The sequence below is a fragment of the Schistocerca piceifrons genome, chromosome 10 (genome assembly GCF_021461385.2).
Source record: "Schistocerca piceifrons isolate TAMUIC-IGC-003096 chromosome 10, iqSchPice1.1, whole genome shotgun sequence".
In the NCBI taxonomy this organism is placed as follows: Eukaryota; Metazoa; Arthropoda; class Insecta; order Orthoptera; family Acrididae; genus Schistocerca; species Schistocerca piceifrons.
Genome location: NC_060147.1, coordinates 110,826,812 through 110,852,716, shown reverse-complemented (window position 1 = coordinate 110,852,716; position 25,905 = coordinate 110,826,812). Strand labels below are relative to the sequence as shown.

Sequence of the window (25,905 nt, the reverse complement as noted above, 5' to 3'; positions counted from 1 at the left end):
CTAATCTACAAATGGTCTGAATAAAATAACAAAGAAGTAATGCTCTGCAATTCTATCAAAGGAGTAGTATAAACTTTTTGATTTGTAGCTTGTGTTCTGTCTTTACCGGAAGCGTGTCAACCACAGGAAGTTGAGCTAGTCGTATATCTTTGTCTGACGCCATCCCGAAGCCTCTTTGGCGGAAAGCTGCCATTGTTCGTACACCAAGCCGAAGGGTAGTTGGCGATGTATTTTGGTTGCTGAGTGTGCATTCGTGTACGAGAAATAACATTCCATCGCGCATTTGGTATTTTGACTAAGTCTGTTGTTCTAGACGATGGTGAAGATGGAGCACGAGGTAAATGATAAGAAATTTCAACTATGTCATCTGCCCGCTATGTAGCGGTAGACGGACATGTTTTCCGTGAACTCGGGAGTTGGGATACAATATAGAGTTTATTTTGGTTTGCTTTCTTTCTAGGCTGGTGGTTAAGGTTTGAGTTAAAGTATTTTACTCGTAACGAATTTAATTATTAATTATGTATATATGTTTCGGTAACTATTTTACAGGCCATTTCCAGTGGATACTGCTGAAAGCATTAGTTTTGCACCATGTTAGGCCTGTGGGTGATTTTTATTAAAAATTTTGCGATAGATTGGTAGTGGGTGGGGAAAAATTGTTCGGTGTGGAGTCCGTTGTGCAATAGCGACACCATGATGCGGTCCACGTGTTTCGCGTTCTGGTGTTATGTCGCTAGCGATACAGTTATTTGGTGAAACTATGCATAATCTTGTAAATTCCTTTATTTTCGTAAAATTTTGAATATAGGGTTTATTGAAGCCTGACTCTCATTTCCTGTAAGCAGCTGATGCTGAAAGTTACTTCCTGATGTCACGGCGTCTTTAGCAGAGAGGTAGTAATTACTGGAAATGGAAAGTAGCCAGTGTTTACATTTACTGTCGCATGACTTGGATGTGAAACATGTGAACTAGTTCTCAAAAGATTACATCTTTTAAATTTGATTTTTGTCAATTGTGAAATTTCTCATAAGGGGGGGGGGGTTTATAGTAATTTTATAACTTAGTTATTGCTAAGGTGTAAAATTTGAAATAGAAGTTGAGTATTCTGAAGCTTTCCGAAGTTAGATTATTGAGAGTATTTATTACAGTGTCATGTTATTTCAGCAGGATGGAAGACCAGAACCTGAACCAATGAGGAAGTTGTTTATAGGTGGTCTGAACTATAAGACCACAGATGAATCATTGAAGAAACACTTTGAACAATGGGGAGACATTGTTGATGTTGTTGTTATGAAAGATCCAGTTACCAAAAGGCAAGCATTTTTATTGCATACACTTTTTAACATTTAGCCCACTGTAATTTCTGCTTTGCGAGGGAGGTATTACTTTACATTTTTTGTAGGTCTCGGGGATTTGGATTCATCACCTATTCAAGGGCATCTATGGTTGACCAAGCTCAAGCAGCTAGACCTCACAAGATTGATGGGAGAACTGTGGAAACAAAGCGAGCTATCTCTCGCCAGGTTTGTAAATGCTGCTTAATAATACTTTGAGTTTCTTTGTTTTTTCATTTATAAAATTTCATATGGAGTATGGAAATTTTGTAAAAAAGTCTGTAGTGTTGATTGACAGCAGTTGATTGAAAGGCAATATCACTGACATTTGTTTGTGATACTGCAATTATTATTGAGAACATGTACCGCACCTGGGTACTTGCAACATCAATAGTGGGGTAGTAGGACTGGACTCGTAGTGGGTTTGGTGCTTGACCTCTTAGTCAAGAGTCAGGGTTTGTTATTAACATTTCTCCAAGTTTTGTACATGGAAATTGGATTTCGAACTGAAGCTGCCAATGTTTGGCGATGAAACCTCAACCTGCCCTGCAACTTTTTTCACTTAGTGCATCAACTTGGGGCCATGGTTAAGTATAGTGTTGTGGTTAATATTGTTCTAAACTTAGTTGTCCAGTTACTGCATACTGTCAGTTTCGGGATTGGTGAAAGGCAAGGGCATAATGCCTCCATGATGTACAGAAAGCTTGCAAACAAGTGGGTTAACAGTACTCCTTACTTATTTGCTCATTGATTAGGCCAATCATTTCCAATTTCTGCAGTATGTGTCATATGTTAATTATGCATTTACTTTGTTTAACCCTGCTGTTCTGTTCACTTTTACTTGACATATATACTGTTCGGGTCAATATGACCCGACATATCAAAATGCTTTAGAAACATAAATTTTGGTACAGTTTTAGCTATCGACATTGTTGTTCTATTCCAGTACCTTGTTAGTAATAATAATAATAATAATAATAATAATAATAATGGTAATAATAATAATAATAACAATGCATACAACTTTATTGAGGGATATTTTTCATTTAAATATGCACATAAATTTGAAACAACAGACAGTTTCCATTACAGGCATTCAACTTAGAAAGCACTACAGTTTTTCCATACTTCTATTCTTATTGTTGACAGTTTAGACGTAAGTATTGACATTTTCTAACAACAGACAGTTGTCATTACAGATATTCATCTTAGAGCACACTACAGTACAGAACACACTACAGTTTTTTTATTACATTCCAACATAGAAAGCACTACAACTTTAGAATCCTCTCTTCTTACTGATTGTAGTTTAGGCACAAGTATTCACATAAATTTGAAACAACAGAATTTTCAATACAATCATCTTATAAAATACTACAGTTCTTTTCTTACTGCTTGCACTGTGGACACAAGTAGGTTACATGTTTCTTGCAAATATGTTTACTACATTTTCCACACACCATGTTTGTTTTATTGTCATTACTTGATGGACAGAACTTACAGCGTGCACGTTTTGTAGATTTTCTTGTTGTTACCGATTCTGACACACCACCCACATCATTCGGGTTTTGGATGCTTGTGACCATTCTCAAAGAATCTTCTGTTCTTGGGAAATGCGTTCTTGATGCAATATGTTCTTTTATCAGTGACTTTCCAAGTTCCTCCAAGAATATTCTCCTTCTAGTCAATTTGCTTGCATTCCAATTAGGGTCAACCGAAATCCACAAAACGTATGCATTATAAGCAGAAACATCAAGAATATTGTAGAAAACTATCATTGGCCACCTATTACTTTTTCGTTTGCATGTATATGTACCTAATAACTGATCAAGCGTGTCTACAGCACCTTTGGTTGAATTATAGTCCAAAATCATTTTTGGCTTCTTATCAGCCCTGTCACTGATTTCCGCATCATGGTGGAGAGTGCTCATAAGTACAACATTCTTGTGTCTCTTAGGAATATAATTAACCACAGTAGTGTCATTTGTGAAGTAAAATGAAGAGCTGTGTACCTCCTTGTTGGTCATTTTGTGTGGAAGCTCCGGCTTATTTTTCCGTATAGTTCCCAACATAGTCAATTTCCTTTTCAGAAGCAGCTGCCCCAAATTGTACGACGTAAAAAAGTTGTCACACGTGATATTCTGACCACGTAACTCAGAAGTGAGATCAGATACCACCCTCATTCCCTGATTTCTTTCTGGTGCCGCTCCACTCACCTTTCCTGTATAAATTTGGGCTTTCAGTACGTATGAAGTTTTGCTGTCACACATGGTCCATATTTTGATCCCATATTTTGCCGGTTTACTTGGGATATACTGCTTGAATGGACAGCGACCTCTAAATGCTACTAACTGCTCGTCAACAGTAACATTTTCTCCTGGATTATACAGTTTAGGAAGGACCTCTACCCACTTCTCCCAAATACTACGAATTGCGGCAAGTTTGTCAGTACGTCGTCTTTCCTCTCTAGTAGATTTCTTGTCAAATCGCAGGACACGTGATATCTTACAGAATGTTTCATGAGACATGGTTGCTCGAAATATGTTTCGCCCAGTATCTTTATCCCACAAACTTTTTGTAGACTCCCCATGAGATCGATATACACCCGCTAGGAGTAAGAGTCCTAAGTATGCATGGAAAACAGAACCATCAATATCTGTCCACTGTTCACCATAAACTCGCTGCCCTTCAATATTTGTCATCTCTATTATTTCATTTTGAAGCGCTGTGTGAAATACTGCTTCAAATGAACATTTTACATCAGATATTCTGCTGACTGCATACCTGGTAACTCCTGGGGTACTCTTGATGATGTTCGAAGCTGGTAGGCGACCATGTTGTGCTGGTGGATGCAACTGCCATTCTATATTCCCATTTTTAGAAAGAAAAGTCTCTACACTATTTTGTATGGGCTGTGGACTGTCGTAACTGTCATCGGAACACTCGCTTTCAGATGCATTGCTGATGTGATCTTCAAACTCAGAAAGTGATCCTTCATCTGGTGAGGCATTTACTATTTCTTCCAACTCACGATCATTCAATGGTCTCATCGCCATGGTGTCACAAGTCAAACTGGGCAGAAACAAAGCATTCCAATTATTGAGAACTGCCAATTATTATTTCCTGGGGAAAGCAACAAACAAGCCCATTGTTGTGAACGCATGGAGCTTTAGGTGATTGTTGAGAGTAAGTTGGAATGATGCAGTCACTATTCCCACACAACACAACAAAAATAATTTTCGCCATTTCCAGATTTTAGAAATAAATACGAGTTACACTAAACATATTTGTGTCGGGTCATTATGACCCGAACATTACATATGCAACTATTACAGTTGAAGCCCAAACTTCTTAAACTTTTTTAAAACCTTTTAAAACACATGCTGCTCATCCATTTTCAGACAAAGTCACAAAGTTTCATAAATATATATTGGTATTTACATAATGTAAAATAACGTTCATATTCGTTTCGGGTCATATAGACCCGAACAGAACAGCAGGGTTAAAGAAAACAAATTCAGAGAAATTTATTTCATTATAAGCATAAGCATTTTGGTGCAGTTTGTTTTACTTTTAGAACATTACTGCGGTTCAGCAATTCTTGTTCTAATTTCATCAAATTTCATACTATGTAAAGGGTTGTCAGGCTCATGAAATGTATCCAATAAGTGCTCAGTGACTTTACCATGAGTTCAAAGCCAACAATCTGTATGCAAATATGTAGTGATTTTTAATTTGCTAATGCAGTAGTGTCATTATGTGATACCAAGAAAAAAGTTCAGCTGAAGCAGCATGTTGCCAAAGTATCATACAAAAGTAGAAAGAGCAAAGTAGTAGGTATCACCAGATTTCAGATGCAACTTGGTCGCCGTGCATTTTCTGATCTGGTTCTGGTAACTGTTCAGAAATAGGACATGATGTCCTTACAATTAAGATTATTACAATGGCCTTAGTACTTCAATGTGGACAGATGGGTTTATTGAACACTTCATGTTGCTGTTAACTGCTTTGTCCAGTTTTTGCAACATCTACATTGATTATGCTGACAGCAGCTTCAAATGAAAAATTTTTTATACAATGACGTGGTAAGACAAACGGAAGAATTTTACCATCACTGCTGTGGAAGTATTCGTAGTTTTGTATTTCATGATATCAGATCTGTGGTGATGCTTGTTAAGTTCATCACAGCCTTTCAGATGAAGCTACAGTGGACTAGCATATCTTCTATGTATATATTGTTTGGTTGTAAACTGCTTTCTCCAACTAGAGGAAATGGGAGCTTGCGCCCCCCCCTCCCTCCCCAGTTACAAAGAAACAGGTGATTGCCTGTCGAAGTCGCGGGTTGCTAACGATACATACCGAATGTGTAATTGTAAATCAATCGTGTGGCTCTGGTGGCAGGTGTTATGATCAATTGTTTGTGATCATCATTTTTCTGTTTCATGTCATTCCCTTGGTTGCTATAAATTACACATTTGTGCGAATTGTGAGTTGCTAGGGAAACCCCGACGATTTGTCAGTAGTGATTGAGATGTATAGTGTTCTTGGCGTTACTTCGGCGGATTCTCTCACATGGAAAAATCTAATGTGTAAACTTGTGTTGTCAAGTGTGTAAAACTTTGTAAGAAGAGTTTCAATGCTGAAATACAGTTACAATGTCATTGTGGACAGTGTGGGAAATGAGACTATCAGGAAGAATACATGGTTCGACTCTTCCAAATTATCCATCTAGACCAGCCTAATTCTGTCTATCTTGCTGGGTTCGAAACTACACCTTGCAAGCAAAAGCATCAGAAACTGACTTCTGTTAATGCTGGGTGGGACTATTTCAGGTTTTGCTGAGAAGTGTTATGTGGTAGTGACGAACAAGTGCCCTGATTGGACAAAGTAAAGTTTAAGTGGACGAATCTTACATGGCGAGAAGGAACAACCAGAGAGGATGACTTTCAAAGAGTGAAATCAATCATATTTGGGTATTTGGTGGAATAGTCCTGGAAGTGTTTCATTGTCAGAGTATCGTCCAGAGACAAGGTCGCTTTAGTGCATCTGTTAAAGCACTTCATACTGCCTGGTAGTAGTCATTAGACGAATTTGTCACACTCAAAGCAGGATAATTCAATCAAGAGTCCAACCACTCTGTAGAGTTTGTCTTCGGATGGCCTCAGTGTGCACGTGCAAAAAAAGTGGCTTTGGAAATCTGAAATCTTCCATTGAAAGAGAAGGGTGTCCTGGACAAAGAGACAAACTATACTTGTTTCAGTACCTCTATTTCCACAACATGCATTTGCAAAGAAAAGTTAACTCATGTGACACTATACCGATAATTTTGCCTGATATTGGCCGAATTTACCCAGGCTATGACGAAAAGGGTATTGTTCTTGTAGTGTATACATTACATGGATTGTCACATGACAGCACCGACAGTGAGTAGGATAAGTCGTCGTATTTTTCTAACGCTCTTTCTTTGATGTTGCTGTAGTGACCACTGTAAATACTCATAACGCCTTCGACCGAAGTCGCCTGCCCGATTTACAATCGCACGTTCGATATGTATCGCTTGCACCGCACAATTTCAATAGGCAATCATTCTTGGAAATTACCTAAATCTTTGCATTGTTGTAAGATTTTCCTATGGTGCAATATTTCATAATGAACTACTTCAGATGGGTGAAGCCACAACTGTTTCTTAGGTTCATTTGAGTAGTTACAATGTTTGGCTACTTGAAAAAGTTTTGTGCTGTGCCAAAGCTGCCAGATTCCTGCATATGCAGAGTAGTCTCAGTTGGAGTGCAGAGGGGTAATCTTGTCATGACTAGAGGCACCTGTTTTTCGCAGAGCTTGAAATCACGAAATTTTACACATTTTGCTGAAAACGCGAAACTGTTTACTTTTAAGACAAATCGCAAAATAATTGACGAAAATCTAGTCATTTGAACGTAACTGCAGAAATTTGATTGTAGTTATGGTAATAAAATCCAGATATCAATCGTACACCATTTGTGACTCGCTCTGAAGATGGCCGGACGATACGCGGCCGAAATATCAGTAGAAGAAATTTTATTTGTGTGGCTGCAGGCCCGAAATTTAATGGATTATACATACATACCACGTCTGTGTAATTATTATACTGTCTGCTAATTGCAGCAAAGGTTAGGTAATCTTGATAGCCAATAATTTTTGTTGTTCAGAATAGGCCTATATTAAAAATAATTTTTCCCTGAGCACTCTTGAAGTCTTATAATTGGGTAAGAAATTATTTATTGGGGAGTGAAAGTTATTGCAAATACTACAGAATGTGTGCAAGCAATTAAGTGTAAAATAGAAACTTGAAATTCAGTGCAGATTCAGCCTGTTATATGGGCAAGTGTGTAAATGCAGTTAGGGTTTTAGTTTCAGAAGGGTTAGCACGTGTAAAGACACACACACACACACACACACACACACACACACACACACACACACACACACTGCTGGGCTCATTAATTAAATTTGGTTGGCAGTGTATGGGCTGTGGAACTTTGTGATTTGAACCATTGTGTTTGCAGACAAAACGCATCTTCCTTAATACCCGAAAGAGAAAGCATGTGTACATTCAGTTCTTAGCTCAGAAATATGTAGGTGTACCCACAAAAGCTAAACTTTTCCCTATTCCTGTCATCACCAGCTGGAACTCGTGGTTTCCAAGTGTCGAGTACCTTGGAGAATCTGATATAGTAGAATTTGTAGAAACTGTTGAAGATGAGTGTAGCTGTCAATTATTTTAAAGCTTTGACTTCTGCTGAAACAAAATTCAATGCCTAGCTGTTTTTCTTGTTGAGCACTGCTCAAAATGTTGCAATTTGCTGCTGACATTAGCGGGCTCAAAGATACCATTAATTAATCTTCTGGAGTCTAAGCTTGGTGACCTTGCAAAGGGCTTTGTTACTAGAGGATGCATTTTTTATTTTTTTAGGCGACCTCAGAAAAACTTCTTAAACTGCCAGAGCATATGCAAGTACAGTTATCACTCTTCCAGTCTGTAAGTAGAGCAAGTCTTACAAAACTGAACCACTTGGAGTGTGATACAGGAAAAATTCATTTCTTCTGTAGGTAAATTGTTTGATCTGAGAAACATAATAAAAGGAAATTTAGACAGTGCTGAAATCTCTCAGCTGATACAGAAAATTCCCATTCTACAAGAACTTCCAGTGTCAGAATTTCTTGTACCATACATATGGTTTAGGGATTTAGTATCTAGTTCTTGTTGAGAAGGTAAAGATGATGTGATTGGTATTCTTCTTTCCCTGAAAGCAGAGTATGGACTTTTTGTGGAAGCTGCAATGAAGGTTTTGTGGATCCCAGTCAGTAATGTCGATAGTGAGATCATTTTCTAGATATTACAATGTAATGTCTGACAAGAGAACAGCTCTGACTCCCAGTAATATGGAAGTTACACTATCCTTATTTTTCTCAGACTTTGTGTTGTGTACATAGACTAGGACAGGATAAATGTGTTGTGTCGGTAGCTGGGCCGACACCGTGAAGTTGAGATGGCTGAAAAGGCAAGCTAGACTAACGCAGACGGGCGTGAAGTACTGGAACAGGATACGTAATTAATGTTAGGAAGAAAAGTACGGAGCAGGTTTAATACTTAACTTTACTCATTCCTTGTGGTACATCGATCTTGACGATACACAGAAGACTTTAAGTACAATCACTGTAGGGCTAATGGCGCCTTGCTAGTTCGTAGCCATTAACTTAGCTGATGGCTATTCTGTCTCTCGGCTAATGAGAGAGAAAGGCTTCGTACAACTGGGCGGTAGCTAGGTTCGCGTACAACTGGGGCGAGTGCTCTCTCGTATCACGAGACCTGCCTTGGTGGTGGCGCTAGGTCTGCGATTACACAGTGGCGACACGTGGGTCCGACATGTACTAAATGGAAATGGACCGCGGCCGATTTAAGCTACCACCTAGCAAGTGTGGTGTCTGGCGGTGACACCACAAAATGTTTTGAAACTTTCATGATTTGGTATTTGTGTTTTAATAAGATTTATAATTGTTATGCTTTTCAATTTATGTAAAATAAGATTTTTCACTGCAAATGTGCCATAAATGTATTTCCTTTACCTTTTACTGCTGAAAAGTGGAAATAAAATTTAGCAAAATTGTTGACAAAATGGAAAAAACTAGTGAAAATACACTGAAATAACTTTTTAAAAATGATGAAATTGGGCAAAAATTTTCACCACAAACAGGTGCCTCTAGTCATGACCCTTGTTAACATTGCGATTTCACTGTTTCTACTTTACAGCTCTCATGTCAAATGAAAACAAATTGAATTTCTGTGACTGGGAGCTATGAAGTGAACTAAAGTACATTCACCTAATTGTAGACACTAAAATGTTACAGGTTTCAGTTTTTTTATTTCGATGTTTTTGGCAGTTTAGCATTAATTGCCTTGCAGAACAGTGAAGTTATTTTTCAGTTTGCAAAAGGAATTTTTTTCTATGGAGGCAGTCATTTATTTGAAATGAAGTTTCATTCCACACCATTGGCTACTATCTACTGCTTTCTGTGTTGCAAGTGCACATTTTAATGTTCTGGCACATATGGCATTATGCCATAATAAAGAACCAAACATTTCCTTCCTTAAAACCACACTGAAGTCTAATACCAGGTTGGAGCCTACTTCATTGTGAATCTGGACATATGAATGTGCACCTTAAGCCAAATTATGCATTGTAATGAGGTTTCAGAGATCCTGATGCTCTTGAGGTATCTTCTGATGTTCTGTTTCATGTATGACATAATGTAAGAGATCTTCATGCTATATATATGTGAATGCATGGGCTTCTTAATCATAACTGCACATGCCAGTAACACCTGTTTTCTGCCACATGCTGGCAACTCTGGAAGTGAACCAATTTACTGGTTGTGGGGAAAATATTGGGAATGGTGGTTTTTAAAGTGTTAATTTCAAAGTAAATTTCCTTCTACCCAAGATGAGTTGTGTGATGAGCCATCATTTAATCATACAGTAAAGTTGCATGCCCTCGGGAAAAATTACGGCCGTAGTTTCCCCTTGTTTTCAGCCGTTCACAGTACCAGCACAGCAAGGCCGTTTTGGTTAGTGTTACAAGGCCAGATCAGTCAATCATCCAGACTGTTGCCCCTGCAACTACTGAAAAGGCTGCTGCCCCTCTTCAGGAACCACACGTTAGTCTGGCCTCTCAACAGATATCCCTCTGTTGTGGTTGCACCTTGGTACAGCTATCTGTATTGCTGAGGCACGCAAGCCTCCCCACCAATGGCAAGGTCCATGGTTCAGTGTATGTTAATTTAAACTTTAATTTTTTCTGTTTGTGTTAGTGCTGCTTAAATGTTACCCTGTGTGGCTGTCATGTGACTGCTGGCCACCACACACAAGACGAAACATTTGTGTAGGTGCATGCCTCTTTCTTGACAATAAGCATGTGATTCCATTCACATCTGTTTGTACTGTCTCCTGTTACAACTGCACAGAGACTTACTTAGCTGTAAGGTGCAAAGGTGCCCTTAGTGTTCTGTAGTACTGATTTCCAGAAGTTTCTTAACATTGACTTGTTCTCAGTTGAGGTACTCCTAATATCAGTGTTTATTAATTGCAGGATGTTGGAAGACCTGAAGCAAGTGCTACAGTTCAGAAATTATTCGTGGGTGGTTTGAAAGATGACATTGAAGAAGATGATCTCAAAGAGTACTTCAAGACATTTGGCAAGATTGTCTCTGTGGCAATTGTTGTTGACAAAGAGACCCGCAAGAAGCGAGGCTTTGCTTTTGTAGAGTTTGATGACTATGACCCAGTTGACAAAATATGCAGTGAGTAAAATTTTCTGCTTCACCTTAACTCTCTTGTTATAAATTGTGGCATGACATTTACTGCTGTTTTCAGTGCAACGTACCCATGAAGTCAAAGGGAAGAAAGTCGATGTGAAGAAGGCTCTGAAGAAAGATGCAGTAAGAGGTGGTGGAGCTGGTGGCAGGGATGTGCGAGGTGGTGGCAGCTCGGGGCCGTGGGGCAGTCGAGGAGGAACCAGCGACTGGGGTGGACGTGGCGGAGGATGGGGAGGTGACTATGGTGCGATTGATATTTATAGAGGTAGTTTTGTTGGTTCAGTGATGTCTGTTGACCAGTTTTGTTAAACATGCTCTTAATTCACTTCACTTGGCTGGTCAGAATGTGCTTATATTGCAAACTGTTTGAAATATTTTGGGATGGGAAGGTGTGCTCTGTACATATCTGCATGGTACTCTGGAAGCCACGTAATGGTGTGTGGCGGAGGGTACTTTCAGTACCACTATCAGATCCCTCCAACCCTGTTCCACTAGCAAATAGTGTGTAGGGAGAAAGATTGTTAGTGAGGCTCTATATTGGCTCTCTAATTTCTTGATTTTCTCATTGTGCTCAATATGTGAGATGATGAGATGTGGGGTGGGGGGAGTAATGTTGTCTGACTCCTGAAAAGTGCTGTCTCCAAATTTCAATAGTAAATATCTCACGTGATGCACAATGAGTCTTCAGATATGTCTGCCAGTGGAGTTTAGCATCTCTGTAATGCTCTCTTGCCAGCTAAACAATCACATGCTGCTCTTCGTTGGATCTTCTGTCCTACCTGATAGTGATCCCAGTTAGATGAACAATACTCAAGAATTGGGTGAGCAAGTGCCTTATAAGCCACTTCTTTTGTGGTTGAATTAAATTTCCTTAAGCTTCTTCTGATGAATCTGAGCCTGGTGTCTGCTGTTCCCACTATGCTTTATATGGTCATTCCACTTAAGGTTGCTCTAGATAGTTATGCCTAGATATTTTACAGCAGTCTCCAGCTCTGTCATCAGTGGTGTAGCTGCACAGTAGTGGATTTCTTTTTCTCTGTGTGCAATATGTTACTTTTATTTACATTCAGGGCCAACTGCCAGAGCCTGCACCATTCATAAATTCTCTGCATGTTCTGCAAATTCTTAAGATCTTCTGCTGTTGCTACTTCTGTATAGACAACTGCATCATCTTCAAATAGCCTTAGAGCATCCCACGTGTTTTAATAAATCATTTATATATATATTGTAAACAGAAATGGTCCTATCACACTTCCCTGTGGTACTGTTGGTTTATTTGTGTTAAGAGCAAGGTGTTGTTCTATCTCCAAGAAAGTCTTCATTCCAAACACAGGTCAGCTACAATACTCTGTAAGCTCGTATTTTTTTCATTAAACGGCAATGTGGGAAAGTGTTAAATGCCTCGCTTAAATCAAGGAACATGGCATAAACCTGAGTGCCATTGTCCACCATATTATCTCATGGAGGAACAGAATGAGCTGTTTTTGGCAGGATATTTGTTTGTGAAACCATGTTGATTTCTATAGAGACGATCATTTTCCAAAAATGCTGTAGTTCTAGAGTGTAAAACACGTTCCATTATTCTAAAACTCTGACGTCAACAATATAGGCCTATAATTGTGTGCATCTGTCTTATGGCCTTTCTTTAAAACAGTAATGACTTGGGATTTTTTCCGTTTGTTACGTACCTTTCGTTGCTTAAGTAATCTACGATAAATTATTGCTAGAAGGGGAGAAATTGGTTCGCCTAATCGTTATAGAATCTTAGTGGTATCTCATTGGGTCCTGAAGCCTTTCTGCTACTGAGCAATTGTAGCTGATTTTCAATTCTGCGATCAGTTGTCTCAATCTGCCATTTCGAAGTTTGTAAGACTATTGAAAGGAGGGACAGTGTTATGATCTTCTGTGGAGAAACTACTTTGGAAGACCAAATTCAGTGTTTCGGCCTTCTGTTATCTTCAGTTTCAGTGCTGGTGTGGTAGTTGACAGAATGAATAGATGATTGACACTTGATATTAGGCATTGCTAATTGATTTGGAGGGATAGTGCTATAAGAACAGGTGTGGAAGTTATTCAAAGAAATAAATATTGCCCTTTCTTATGTCTCTTTCTAAATTATGTGATGTAAAAAGCTAAAAAAAATGCTTAAATATGCATGAAAATTGTTGAAACATGGAAGATAAAATAAGTTGCTGAGTGTGATATATCTTAAAGTTTGACCTGTGCATATAGATTTTGAGGAAGTTCTGGCCACATGTGAAATCAGGACATTTAGAATTCCAATCTCATTATCTGCATGCTTTGTAGTAGAGGTTAAGTAGGGTTGTTTCTGAGATTAGTTTGTGCACATCATCCTTCTGAAGTTTCTTGCAATGTTTCAAATATTGTTCTTTCTTTGATAATGTTGGTAACAAGTGAATGTGATCACGTAAATCACTGCAAAACAATTGATATGTGCAGATCCAACTTTCCCACACACAAGAAATATGTAATATTTTGTTTAAGAAATGTACAATTAGGAATTTTTGATTAGTGCTAACATTAAATAAGATTAAAGTGTCATTTACAAATTTAGAATTTATTGTAAACATAAATGAAGTACTGTTCTAAATGTTCAGTAGTGTCTTTGCTCACTAAAAACATTTTTATGAGCAGAAAAGGGCTGTTGTACATAAACTGAGGTAACTGGGATTATTTGAGTTCCCTGGGTGCTATATTGGCACTGGATTAACTTGAATATTCATTCAGAGCCAGCCTTAGTTTCAAACTGTTTAATATTCATAGGCATATGGGGAAAATGGGTGACAATCATAGCAATGTTTTAATACTGAATCATTTAATGTTTTGTTGCACATGCAAATTGCCAAAGCCTCGCACTGCTGAAGTCGTTTACTACACCTCTCCTGGTCTCTAAATGTGCATTGTAAAACACAGCTTTGACCCATGTACCCCAACAAGTTACCACTGGTTTGGGATGTAAAGGCACATTTAATAGTTTCTTTTTACAGGGCTTGTTGCAAGCAGGTGCTGTAAACATTTTCTTTGTGGATCCAGTCTGTTTATGTACATTCCCAAACATGGATTATACTTCAGCAAGACAATGTACTATGTTACAAAATACTTGGAGGGCTTTTTCCTACTTAGATCATGTAGGAAGTAACATCTGAAAAAGATTAATCCAGAAGATTCTGGAAATATTTTTCTATATCCTCATTCCCAAATATGATTGTGATTTCTTTCAGAGTTGTTTGCAGGCTGGTAAATAGGAAGGACTATTGTTTCAATGCACCAACAATTAAATATGAAGTGTAACAGTCACGTGTTGGTAGTTTAGTTGACTGAAATACAAAGTATACAAATTATGCCCTTGAATTCATTCGATTAATCTTTTGTATTTTAAGCAAGTGATTTTTGTTTACCATAGGAGGTTAAATCCCAGCTATTGTTACTTGCTGCTGTCACATCCCAGCTATTGTTACTTGCTGTTGTTGGAAGTTTTGGGCCTTCATGTTGCATTTCTGACATGTAGATTTTTCTTGACATTCTGTGGTCTATTTGAAACTTCGTTGTAGACATGAGACAATACAAAACATTTGTCATTTGTAAACGTTCTATGATGATGGTAAGCTATCCACAAAACTTTTTTCTGGTGGTGTGGTGCAGGACACATTACACAACTACACATACACACTGAACTTTATTTAAATTAAAAAAAAAACTAAACTGAAACAATGGATACTTGTCTAACAACTTCTGTAATTTGTTGCCAATGCTTGCCGTATGATGGGATGGAATTAAGTGGGGGGGGGGGGGGGTGTCAGTGGCATGTGCATTGATTGCCTGTACCTGCTCAACTACCAGTTAGTAGCCTCTGTGTTAATGATCACATGCAGTTGTAGGTTGTCGCTGAGACATCGTAACAAGGTTGAGCCAGGACCCACCCATCTAGATTTTTAAAATATTGTAATGAACAAAAATACACATTAGTTTTTAGTTCAAATATTCAGTACTAATGACAAGAAATCAAATTTGCAAACACTATATGCAACATTCAAATGCATGTAATCTGGTCTCTAAATTGTAAATAATTGTCAGTGAGATGGTATTCTGAACAAGTGTTAAGCTCTTTGCTCATTAGTGCATAATTGTTAAGGATGCTGCAACATAGCCAAACCACTTACTGATATGCTGCTTGATACTCAGCACTAGTAACGCTGTACCAGTATGCTGTAAACTGGTTATAGTTCCAGTATATAATGCAACTTAACAATGTTTAATATATATGAATAAGATGTTATTGCTTACTAACAGCTGATTGGTGTTGTGCACAGACTGTTAATTTGTCATATTAAGATTGTATTAGTTGTGCTGGTGATGTAGAAAAGTTGAGAAAGGTTGTGTTTACAGGTGGCATTGATCCTTGGGAGAAAGGTGGCTGGGGTGGTGGAGCTAGTGCTGGTGGTGGCAGCTGGGCTGGAGACACAGGTTTTGGTGGCAGTTACCAACAGAGCTACGGTGGTGGCCCAGTCAGAGGTGGCAGCAACTATGGAGCTGGTGGAGGTTATGGTGGCGGCAGCCGTGCAACACCGTACTCCGGAGGAGGTGAGTTGTAGTTGGCATGTCTGAGTGCCAGCAAAAAAGTGTTCTTAAAAGAAATGGCTAATTCATAGAATCATAATGGGTGTGCCATTAGTAATGTCTGTGCAATATATTGACATTTATCACTGAAATAGATTGAACATCAAATGTAATCTTAAGAGTTGTTAAGTACTCACTTTCCAGCAGGTGTAATTTCAATACAGCTAGTACATGCATAATTAATTTGGGTTTTGGAGTTAATAGTTCCCTCTAGTGGGAAAGTTAGAGTAGGTCACTCAGATCCCAGGTTGAAATCCACTTGTTGCAAAAATAGGCAGCCCTGTTCCGCTATTTCTTTACCTTTGTGTGACCTGCCACTTTTGTGAGTTTTGCATCTTTCGGCTGCAGTGAAATTTGCTCTTGATGCCAGGCATAAGTCAGCAATTAGGTCATATCACTTTGTAGCTTCCTTGTTAATTTCAATTGTTTATGTACAGTCGGTGGAATCTTCAATTATGTGAATCCACACCTGATAAATACTGATTGTGAGGGAGATTATTTTGTTATAAAAATTGCACTTAAGTGTACTGTAAAACATGAGTATCATCCTTTCCATGAACATATTCAGCAAGCATAACTTTTCAGAAATTGCCATCTGTATGCATTGAAATTGTAGAACTAATTTCACATTTGTTGTACTTATTTCAAATGAGATTTGCAAGGATAGATAAGGCTTTAAAATTCTTAATTGAATTTCAGAATTTTGTTTTCATAACTAGACATGTAACACTTTTACATGAAGTGCAAGTAGATGGTAAGTTTTGAAAAGGGAAACTGTTGCTAGTCGTCAAATGACCGTATATTCGATTAAGAAAGGAATCAGGTCAAAGAACAGAAATTATGAACATAGATTTTGAGTGGTGTAAGGTCTTTGCATTATCCATTTAAATAAGCAATAGAACTAGACTTCAGATTTTGTTAGGTGTGCTTTATTTCTAAATGTCCATAATTGCATTTAGGTGGAGGCTATGGAGGTGGTGGCTATGGTGGTCGACGTTACTAATAAACCTGAGCCAGAGGTAAGTATTGTCTACACTGCACAAGTGGTTGGTGTGGCAAATTTGCTGTTTTTTATTATAAAGGCATAAATGAAATGCACCAAATTTAAAGGTGGTTGCTTGGCCTCAGTGCAGTATTTAAAAACTATAGTACAATTATCAAATATGATAAGTGTAACTATACATCAGTTAGATTCACTAGCTTTTCTAACCTGGGATTGCTTTGGAAATAGGCGGAGGAAACACTTTGAGAATTATGTGAGAAAGTAGCCTTCAGTTTTGAGGGGCAGGGTGACTTTCCTTGTGTAAGAGTTGGTAATATTGGGATTAGATGAAGGAACCCCAGGTTTTTAAGGCTGGTAAAGCTCAACTTCTGACTATCTTAATTAGGTTTTAGATGCATTCTGAAATTGTGTACACCATGTCATATTTCATGTTACTTAATTGGTACATTTAGGTGCCTGCTTTTTTAAAACTAATTGCCCATATGCTTTGTGAGGCAACACCACAGAATTGATCAGAAAGTCATTCGTGTGTTGAGAGGTCGTCAATCTTATTTTGCAATTAAGTTTATAAATGAAGCCTTAGCTCTTGCTTGAGGATCTGTAGTTCTTAAATTTGAAGTACTTGTATCTGTAGGAAGAAGAGTGTAATGCTTACTTTAAATTTATTGTGTTTTGATAGTTTCCTGTTATGTGTGTTGTTTTGTCCAGGCTCGAACCACCGCTCACCTTAGGATAGCTGACAGACAGGGTCATTGCCGGAGTCTAGGGTTCTGCAAGTATCATCTCTCAGAAGGTTGCCCTAGTGTTTGGCCGAACGAGAAAATGATCTGCGGTGGTTTTTTCCTTATTGTATTCATAACAGTGGGAGTAGGGAAGGACGTCCCACAGAGTTCATTTTTTTTATCTGCATTTTATATTTGTCAGCCAGTTTCACTTGCTTTGTGTGTGTATGTCACTATCAATTTGTGTTTTAGTGGAAACTGTATACAAATGTTTGTTCTTAAATATGTAGACTTCAAGAATCTTTGCCATTTGTTAGAATAAAGGGACTACAAATTTTAAATAAATATGAATCACTTTTATTGGCTTTAGTTTCTTGATCACCCAGTTTTGTCGCTAGGTGTCGAACTTTCTCACTGTGGTAGTGTTGGCAGAAGTATTTGGGATTGTGTGACAGGATACAAGTCTTGCATGGTAAGAAGTATGTACATCTTTCAGTGCAGTGGTTGTTAGTTTTGCATCTTGGCAGTGCAGTTGTTGCTATTCCATGGAGTTGTAAAAGTGTTTCAGGTGTTTATGGTATGTAGGCTTGATGTCAAGCAGTTTTGATGCTGAATAAAATTTTAGTTTTAAGTTTTCATAACTTCTGTAGCACAGGAAACTGATGGTTGTCACCAGTACTTGGTTTTCTTTAAATTTGTTCTGGACTTAACAGATGTCAGATAGAGGTATTGATAATTAAGATTCTTTAATCAGTTCTGTCATGCAAGATGAGGTGATTCTCTAAATGCTGCTGTTCACACAACTTGATAAATTTAATTTCAAATCGATAGTGAGATTAAAAAAGGTGGTTGTCAAAGTTCTACTGACAAAATGGTTGAGAATTGGTGTAGGTCACAAGAGGTATAAAGGTGCCGTGGTGTTCGTCAGAATGTTTTAAGTACATGAGACTGTGTGTGCGCGCACATGCACTTGTTCGCTCTGTGCAATTTCAATAAGCTTGTGACATTAAATTGCCTGCATCTCAAATTTTCTGTATACAGCAATGTCATTGCAATTCACATTCGTATATTATGAACAGTTTTGAACATTGTATAGTGAAAGCTCTGCAATGCTTATTGATACATTGAAATTCTAAACTGACACTATAAGGACAGAAACATTACCAAAGTCTTCAATTACTCAATTGTATTTTAGTGGGAAACATTCACTTCAGATTAATGTGGGTTACTTGTTTCGAAGAATGCAGTAACTCTCTAATCCTTCAATTTCTTAAAAATGATAGTGTTATGCTTGAACCATCAGACAAATTGACACCTTACGTAAAATAGTGTAAGATAACGTGATGTTACTAAGATTGCCTTTGCAGCAGTCTGAATAGTGCCTTAAATTTGAATTTATTTTGTAAACTTCTAGACAGAAGTATACATCTGAATGGTACTTCGTGGTTGTAAGAGCAAACCCAGTGTTTAAACAATTATTTACTTTTCAAAGCTAGAGTAGGAAGAAAAAGCTAGGCAACTTGGAAAGCTCTCATTACTTCACAACTTGGCACTTTGAAGGATTTACTGGTTATGGCCTGTTTTGACTTTTCCTTGCAGGAAGTAATCACTGTAGGTAGACTCTTACAACAAAGACAGCAACAAGCCTCTGTTAATACTGCTGTTTCTGTCTTTGTAAGAATCAGCCTACATTAATTGTACACAGCCACACTCACGTCTCACCATGTCAGTTATAGGCAAAATAGCAGAAAGTAATCACTCAGTGAAGTCTCTTAATTTTGAGAGCATAGTTCTAGAATTGTAAGGAGAGCAAGATGTCATGGCAGCAGTTTAGACTCCCAGTAAACTGTCATTGATGGAGCCTGTAGGATTCCAGGAGAGATATGAATTGCCACTGTAATGATGCAATTATCATTACTATACTGTGTTCATCATGAAGAGTAAACCTGATGCAGACATTACACTATACATGCTTTAATATTTGGAGGCTCGTTGGATTTAGTTTCAGGTGGAGAGGAAGCAAAGCTGTCTTGATTAGTAAAGTACGATAAGGTATGTTTTATTTTTGACTTGGTGATGTGAGAAGACAGCTTTACTGCTGCATTTAACTCTGAAGAGCACTGGCCAGCTAGCTGGTCCAACTAACCTGGAGTGATGCAAAGTTGCAGTTAAGACTTAGAGTAGGGAAAGAATATAGCTTTGGATGTCATAATTTTTTTAACAAACTAAATATACGGCAGTACACTTCTTATGGGAACAAACAGAAAACATAACACATACTAGTTTTCTATTCTCGTCACAGTGAATAGAAGCACAAAAGTGAATTCACAATACTAGAACAAGCATCAACCATGATTGCATTATTGGTTTTAAGCACCTGAATTATGGTTAGAGCCAGGATAGAAAGATTATGATTTTCAGAAATAATTATTTTGTGGGGTGAGTGCAGTTTCAGTGATTTAAGCAAAATGACATGGGAAAGAAAGAATTCAGGTTTCTCACATTCTACATAAATATGTAATGTGTAGAGGTAGTGTGCTTAACCATCAGTTGCACAGTGTTTTCCCTAAGGTTAGTCAAACTTTGCACATATTTGACATGTTTTGCTGGCTACTCACCAGAGTTGAGGAAATTTAAAGCAGAACACTTTATTACTGACTTTGTGAACATAACCAAATAAGAAAGGATAACACATACATTCTGCTTTCTAGCAGCTTGACATGCATTGGTTTTGTGTCTCTATGCTGCTGTATATTTCATAATTTGTGTGCTGTAAAATACAAAGCATTAAGAGGATTTTAGTAACTTATGCATAGGAAAGATGTCAAAATAGTTAGAGAAATTTGAAATAGATGTCACACAACATATTTGACAATCTGGTATAGTATGTTAACAGCATTGTTGCAGGTAAACCATTCTTATCAAAAAAAACTCTACAGATGTGATAAATCAGCCATCTATGTAAGCTAAGAGAATGAGACCTTGTACATTTAATTTTAAAAAGCATAAGAAATGTGTACATATTCCCACTTCTTACTTTCAAGCAAATAGTATGCTTCTTCATTCTGCTCATCTGACAGAGCTGATGAATTTTTCTCATGTACACAGTGGGACCTTTTTTAGTGTTTCTGCAGTTTTCTAGCAATCATATTTTGTTTTCTTGTGAATTTTTGCTGTGGATGTGTGTTCCCAGAAGCAGTTATATGTATTCTGATGAAATCTTTTTGGATGATCAGCAGAGTGCTGGTGTCTTGTCACAATGTGCCAAGGAGTTTTGTACCCATCATCTTAGGCAAAGTATTGGGGTGCTGTGTTCTGTGTACCTATATACTGCAGATTCTGCATGTTTACCACACAGTGTGTGAATGTGAGATGCAGTATGTTGGGATGCAGGGATGCATGTCACAGCCGTGTACAGAACATATTGGAAATTCTTGACTAGGGCAGGGCAGATGGACAAATCTATAGTGGTACAGTGAGCAATGCAGCTTCAGTTTGGAACAAACTTAAGAAGCTAAGCAGTGCCAATGGATTCTGGTACACTGAGGTGGTAGTGTCTTCACGACAACCTATTAACCAGATATCAACTCAGCAGTGTGGTATTCTGCAATTATGATAATCAAACAGGGTCCTTCTGTCCTGAAGGTGGTGTGTCAAAAGGGCTGTTACGTTCCTACTCCAGTGGTGTGGCACCCTCTTTTGAAAGTGATTGACCCACCTGCAGAAGAGGTCAATGAGCCAGCAGCTATAGATATGCAGAACATAGCATGAAATTCACTAAAATGTTGCAACATGGCAACACCACCACTGAGCTGATCATGGAGATTTTATCATTGGAATATGTTGAGGAAGCCTGCAATTGCATCTGTGTTCTGTCAGAAACATTAGTCTTTCCTCACCACTTCCATCACCTTTGTAAGTTGTGTTGTCAAAAGTAGAAAGATGGCAGATGAAAGCTTTCTGTGTGAAATGGAGAGAATGTGAACTTCCCTTAAGGTTTGCTAAAAGACTAACCAGTAGAACACAAGCAAATGTGAAAAGAATATGATTGAAAGTGTTTTTTCATGGAAGTCTAGTTTACATCAGAAAACTTGTTCGTTGTTGAATGTTTGCTTATGTTGCATTCTGTACTGCATCGTATTAACTGTAGTGTGATGCCTGGTCATTAAGAGCACTTACCCATCTATATGGATGAGTCTCTTGGGCCTGTAACTTAAAGTAATTTTTATATTTGTGTTTAGTAATGGATTGTAATATATTAAGTACAATATCTTACTGCCTGCATGACTGCACAGCTTGCAAATGTTAATGTAATACACCCTGAATAAATCCTGTAATTGCATGTATAGGTGTCTCACTTTTTATTATAAAAGTTCATCCTAATGTTAAGCTCCATTAATTCCCAAGGTATTTTTAAGATTAATGAAAGCTCATGCTGTATGATTATGCAATTAAGATTTGATTGAAAATTATTGAAATGGTGTACAGGGTAGAGTTCATCCTATAAAGCCAAGTAACAAAAATCAACATTAACTAATTTTCATGTGTGGTGTATGACTGAACACACCCTTGTGCTTCTGCAGTGGGAGGGAGGGCTGCAGGTAATTATGAACAAAATTTTATTGTAAATGAACATTTAGAATTGGTCAGCAGCTAATCACTTAAGACTGAGAAGGAATATTATTCCATTCCATTGTGGTGGGATGGTGCAGGAACCTTAACAGTAATATTTGTGTGCTAAATGGACATTGTGCTGTGTGCATTCATGGCACATTATTTTGTAAGTGTAACATTTTGTGCTGCTGTAATCAGCTGGTGTGCTTAAGGTAACATGCAACAGTTGTTGAAATTTTTCCACCATCTTGTACCTTTTTGATTACTGCATTTCTTTTCTTTCAACTAGGTCCACTTTACATTTTATGTTTTTATGACAGATGGGTTAATATCCTGTTACTTTTGTGTCCATTTTATATGGTTTCATGATGGGTGGATCACGTAATCTATTACTTTTAGTTCGTTTTTCCTTGTTGTACAACGTAGGACCATACTGCTTTTCCTTTGTTTGGTTCCTTGGACAATCTGACAATGCCTCGGAAGGATGACTTATGTTATTGATATTAAATAACTGTGTAATACACTGTTCTTATTCTTAAATTATATAGAAAAGTTTCTTTACACCCCATAAATTTGTTAAATGTTTTGAATGGCACGTTACACAACTGTTCTAGGCAACGTAGTTAACAAATCTGAAGTTCTACTTGGCAACAATTTTTAGTGATAATGTTCTGTGATCTGCACATACTATAAATTATTGGGTCATTTCAAACTTAATTCTTTGCAGTTTTCATTTTGTCAGCTAAGATGAATCCAAAGCTCTGTATCAATCTCTGTTGTAATAAAATATTTTTAAAATTTGTCTGAAGTCTGAAAATTGAATTGTTGCTCTCGTATAAGGGTAGATTTTAATACAAACAGTTCTAGGCTACTAATAAATATTCCCGTGCCTGAGTGAAGGGATTTAAGTCACATTTCCATGGTTTAAATTTTAAGATAATTTTAAAAATGGAAACTGTTTTGCTGTGTCTGTATTGACTCTGGGCACAAACAGAACTAGTATTCTTAATTCTCAAATTTTAAGCAGTGAAAATAACAAATATCAGTGTTAAACTGCAGATATTGGGATTTGGGCCCCTTTACCTCTCAAGTTCGGTTTACACCAAATGAAAGTGAACAGTAATTTGTAAACAGTTTGTCAGTGTTTACTATTACTAACTTGTCTCTGTGTAGCAAGCATGCGCCCCCCCCCCCCCTCCCAAGTTGCAATGGAAAACTGTGATATTGAGATAGGATTTTGTGTTGAGTTTGTTGCTGATGACAGAACCAGCAAAATTATGGATGAGAAAAAAATGTCTGAATTTTTGTGCAAGTGTGGAGGTAGTCGATTTATCACAGCTCTGCAACCCCAGCTTTCTTAACATTATTATAAATATGTGCATATCTCAGTTGATAGTTTTGGTTGGCTTTTCATTGCAATATAGGGCGATATTTCAAAGTGGCACAAGCAATGAAACTTGAAAAAATACTATAATTTATGCTTTGGGTCTTGGCAATTGAAGCCAGTTGATGTTAGTACTTGTATTACATTTAAATTGCTTTTGTATTGGATAATGTCCTCAGTCTCATAATAAAAGTGCTTAGTCTGTGGAAATGCACATAAGGAAGATGTCAAAGCAAAATTCATGCTACATGAAAATGAAAATGTTCCTTTAACCTCTTGCATAACCTGTGTGGTAGTATAAATGGGAAATTGAGACTGGAAACTCTCAAACTTCTCGACACATTATCGTAAAGTCTGCCTTATGATGTACACATCCTTCTGACATCACAATCCTGTGAGGCCTTTGAGTGTTGGAGTACAGGTTAAGACTTTAAAGTGAGTGGTGTGGCAGGACAGCAGTGGAAGACTTGTGAAATGAGCTAATAGGCATTCAACAATGGCATTCCCCATATCACCGAATGGCTTGCATGCAATTGGCAGGCCCCAAACACACCATGAAAATCTGTTCGTTTCACTTGTTTGGTGTGAATGTGAATTAGCTATACTAAATTCCAGATTTGAAGTAAGTATTGAGGCAATGAGAAAATTATATCCCTAAGTATTTCTGGGAATTTGCATTATCAGTTTGCAGCTTCAAAACCCAAAAGCAGATAAAATTTGCTATTTGAACTACTGTGGAATATTTCTGGGTAGTCTGAGTAGCTGATTTTTACAGGTTGATTGATGGCTGGAAGTTGTCATAAGTATGGTTTATATCTTACTTTTGACATACCACTTTCAGATGTTGAATAAAACATCGAAAACAAGGATAAATTGTATGTTAATTCAATGGAAGAAATAAAATTTATTCAAGGGAAAACTTTAAAATTTACCTATTTCTGAATACCGCCCAAACTGTTTTTGTGTTATCACATCCACAGCTATCACTGTGCAGCTCAACCCTGTAGGTGCACACATAGAAAATAGATCATACACGAACAGTTCACTAAATTCTATTTTGGTTAAGAGGGCTATGTTTTGCAAGATTCTATGAGAGATAGTGATAGTGTCTATTTTTCTTGAACCTTATGAAATTCTCAACCTTACTCGACAGAATCTGGTATGTTTGGAGTGGAGGTTGTCATTTTGATTATCTCAGTTTTTAAAATAATGGTGATCCAGCTATCTTCAACATGAGCCTTGAGAATGATAGGTTCTCTGAAATATTTTTAATTTCATGTTACTTGTAATAGATATATACTGACGTTAGTTTACTTCCCACCTGATTGAAGCAAGATACTAATTTTTCACGTAACAAGCTGGAACTTCCAGTGCTCCAGTACTTTCATTTCTTTTTATTTGGCATTTTGTGCTTGGCTCTCATGGATGATGTTAAAAATAAGTCGCATATTCCTACAAGAGGCAGTATTGGTCGAAAGCCTGTATAAGACCATATTTAGCTGATTATAAGACACGGTTTCTTCCCAAATTTGTCATTCAAAAAATAGGGGTTTTTCATATTCACAGACCAAACTATAGTTGCTGAGGTGAATGTTTTTGTCTCTTCATCTTACATGTACAGATGCAGCTTTGGCTATTCAGGTTTTGTATGAATTTATTTTGAAGAATTTCGAAGGGAAGCTCTTAAACAGTATATTCGTTCCAAGCACTTGCGACATTTGATTCATGGCACTAGTGCACAGGTGGATACCTGAGAAGCTAAGAACTAGTCACAACAATAGTCTAAAGCTTTGCTCAAAAAGTTGACAATTTTGTGGAACAGAGGTGGAAACAGCATTAAATTCTTTCAACTCACAAACTTGTGTTGTATTTGAATAGGTATGCAATAGTTCTCGTACATATTGCATACCATACACATAAATTTATACTGCTTTTTAAGGAAAGGTAACATTGAGACAAAAATCCATAGTCAGTATTTTATTTGGTTATGAGACATTGATTTTCAACGTGCATTGCAAACAAAAATTTGGCTGTTCTCATATTAGAATACTGGGGAAAAACATCACTAAGTTTTAATCAGCTTTAAAACAAGATGGTGATATTTAGATGAAGTGAGAAAGAAAATAATCCAGAATTAAATGACTAACAACGAAACACATCACAGTAAGCTGTCTACAATTATTGCAAGGATAAATTATAGCGGTAAGACTCGTGGAGATAGAACCAACAGACAGTAAGATCACGAGATGACCGAAAGTTCGAGGATTGGACTGAGTCGTGATTAGTCTTTATTTATGTAATGGTTGCTGCTGTGATGTGTGACCTGTGCCCTAGAAGATTAGCCAAAGTACGCAATAC

The 25,905-nt window shown here is 37.5% G+C and overlaps 1 protein-coding gene across 3 annotated transcripts; it reads left to right on the top strand.

Annotated features, from left to right (window-relative positions):
* Positions 1–154: 154 nt before the first annotated feature.
* LOC124719125 (heterogeneous nuclear ribonucleoprotein A1, A2/B1 homolog) lies at positions 155–17,909 on the top strand. Of its 3 annotated transcripts, none has more exons than XM_047244822.1 (8): positions 155–337; positions 1,168–1,313; positions 1,403–1,523; positions 10,961–11,171; positions 11,245–11,430; positions 15,594–15,788; positions 16,784–16,843; positions 17,536–17,909. In XM_047244822.1, the coding sequence occupies exons 1-7, from the start codon at positions 317–319 to the stop codon at positions 16,825–16,827; spliced, it is 924 nt and encodes a 307-aa protein (XP_047100778.1). In that variant the 5' UTR covers positions 155–316; the 3' UTR covers positions 16,828–16,843; positions 17,536–17,909. The 3 variants fall into 3 exon arrangements, with proteins under 3 accessions (XP_047100778.1, XP_047100779.1, XP_047100777.1); XM_047244823.1 differs by having other exon boundaries at positions 156–337; positions 1,165–1,313; positions 11,245–11,421; XM_047244821.1 differs by having other exon boundaries at positions 156–337; positions 1,165–1,313.
* Positions 17,910–25,905: the final 7,996 nt, after the last annotated feature.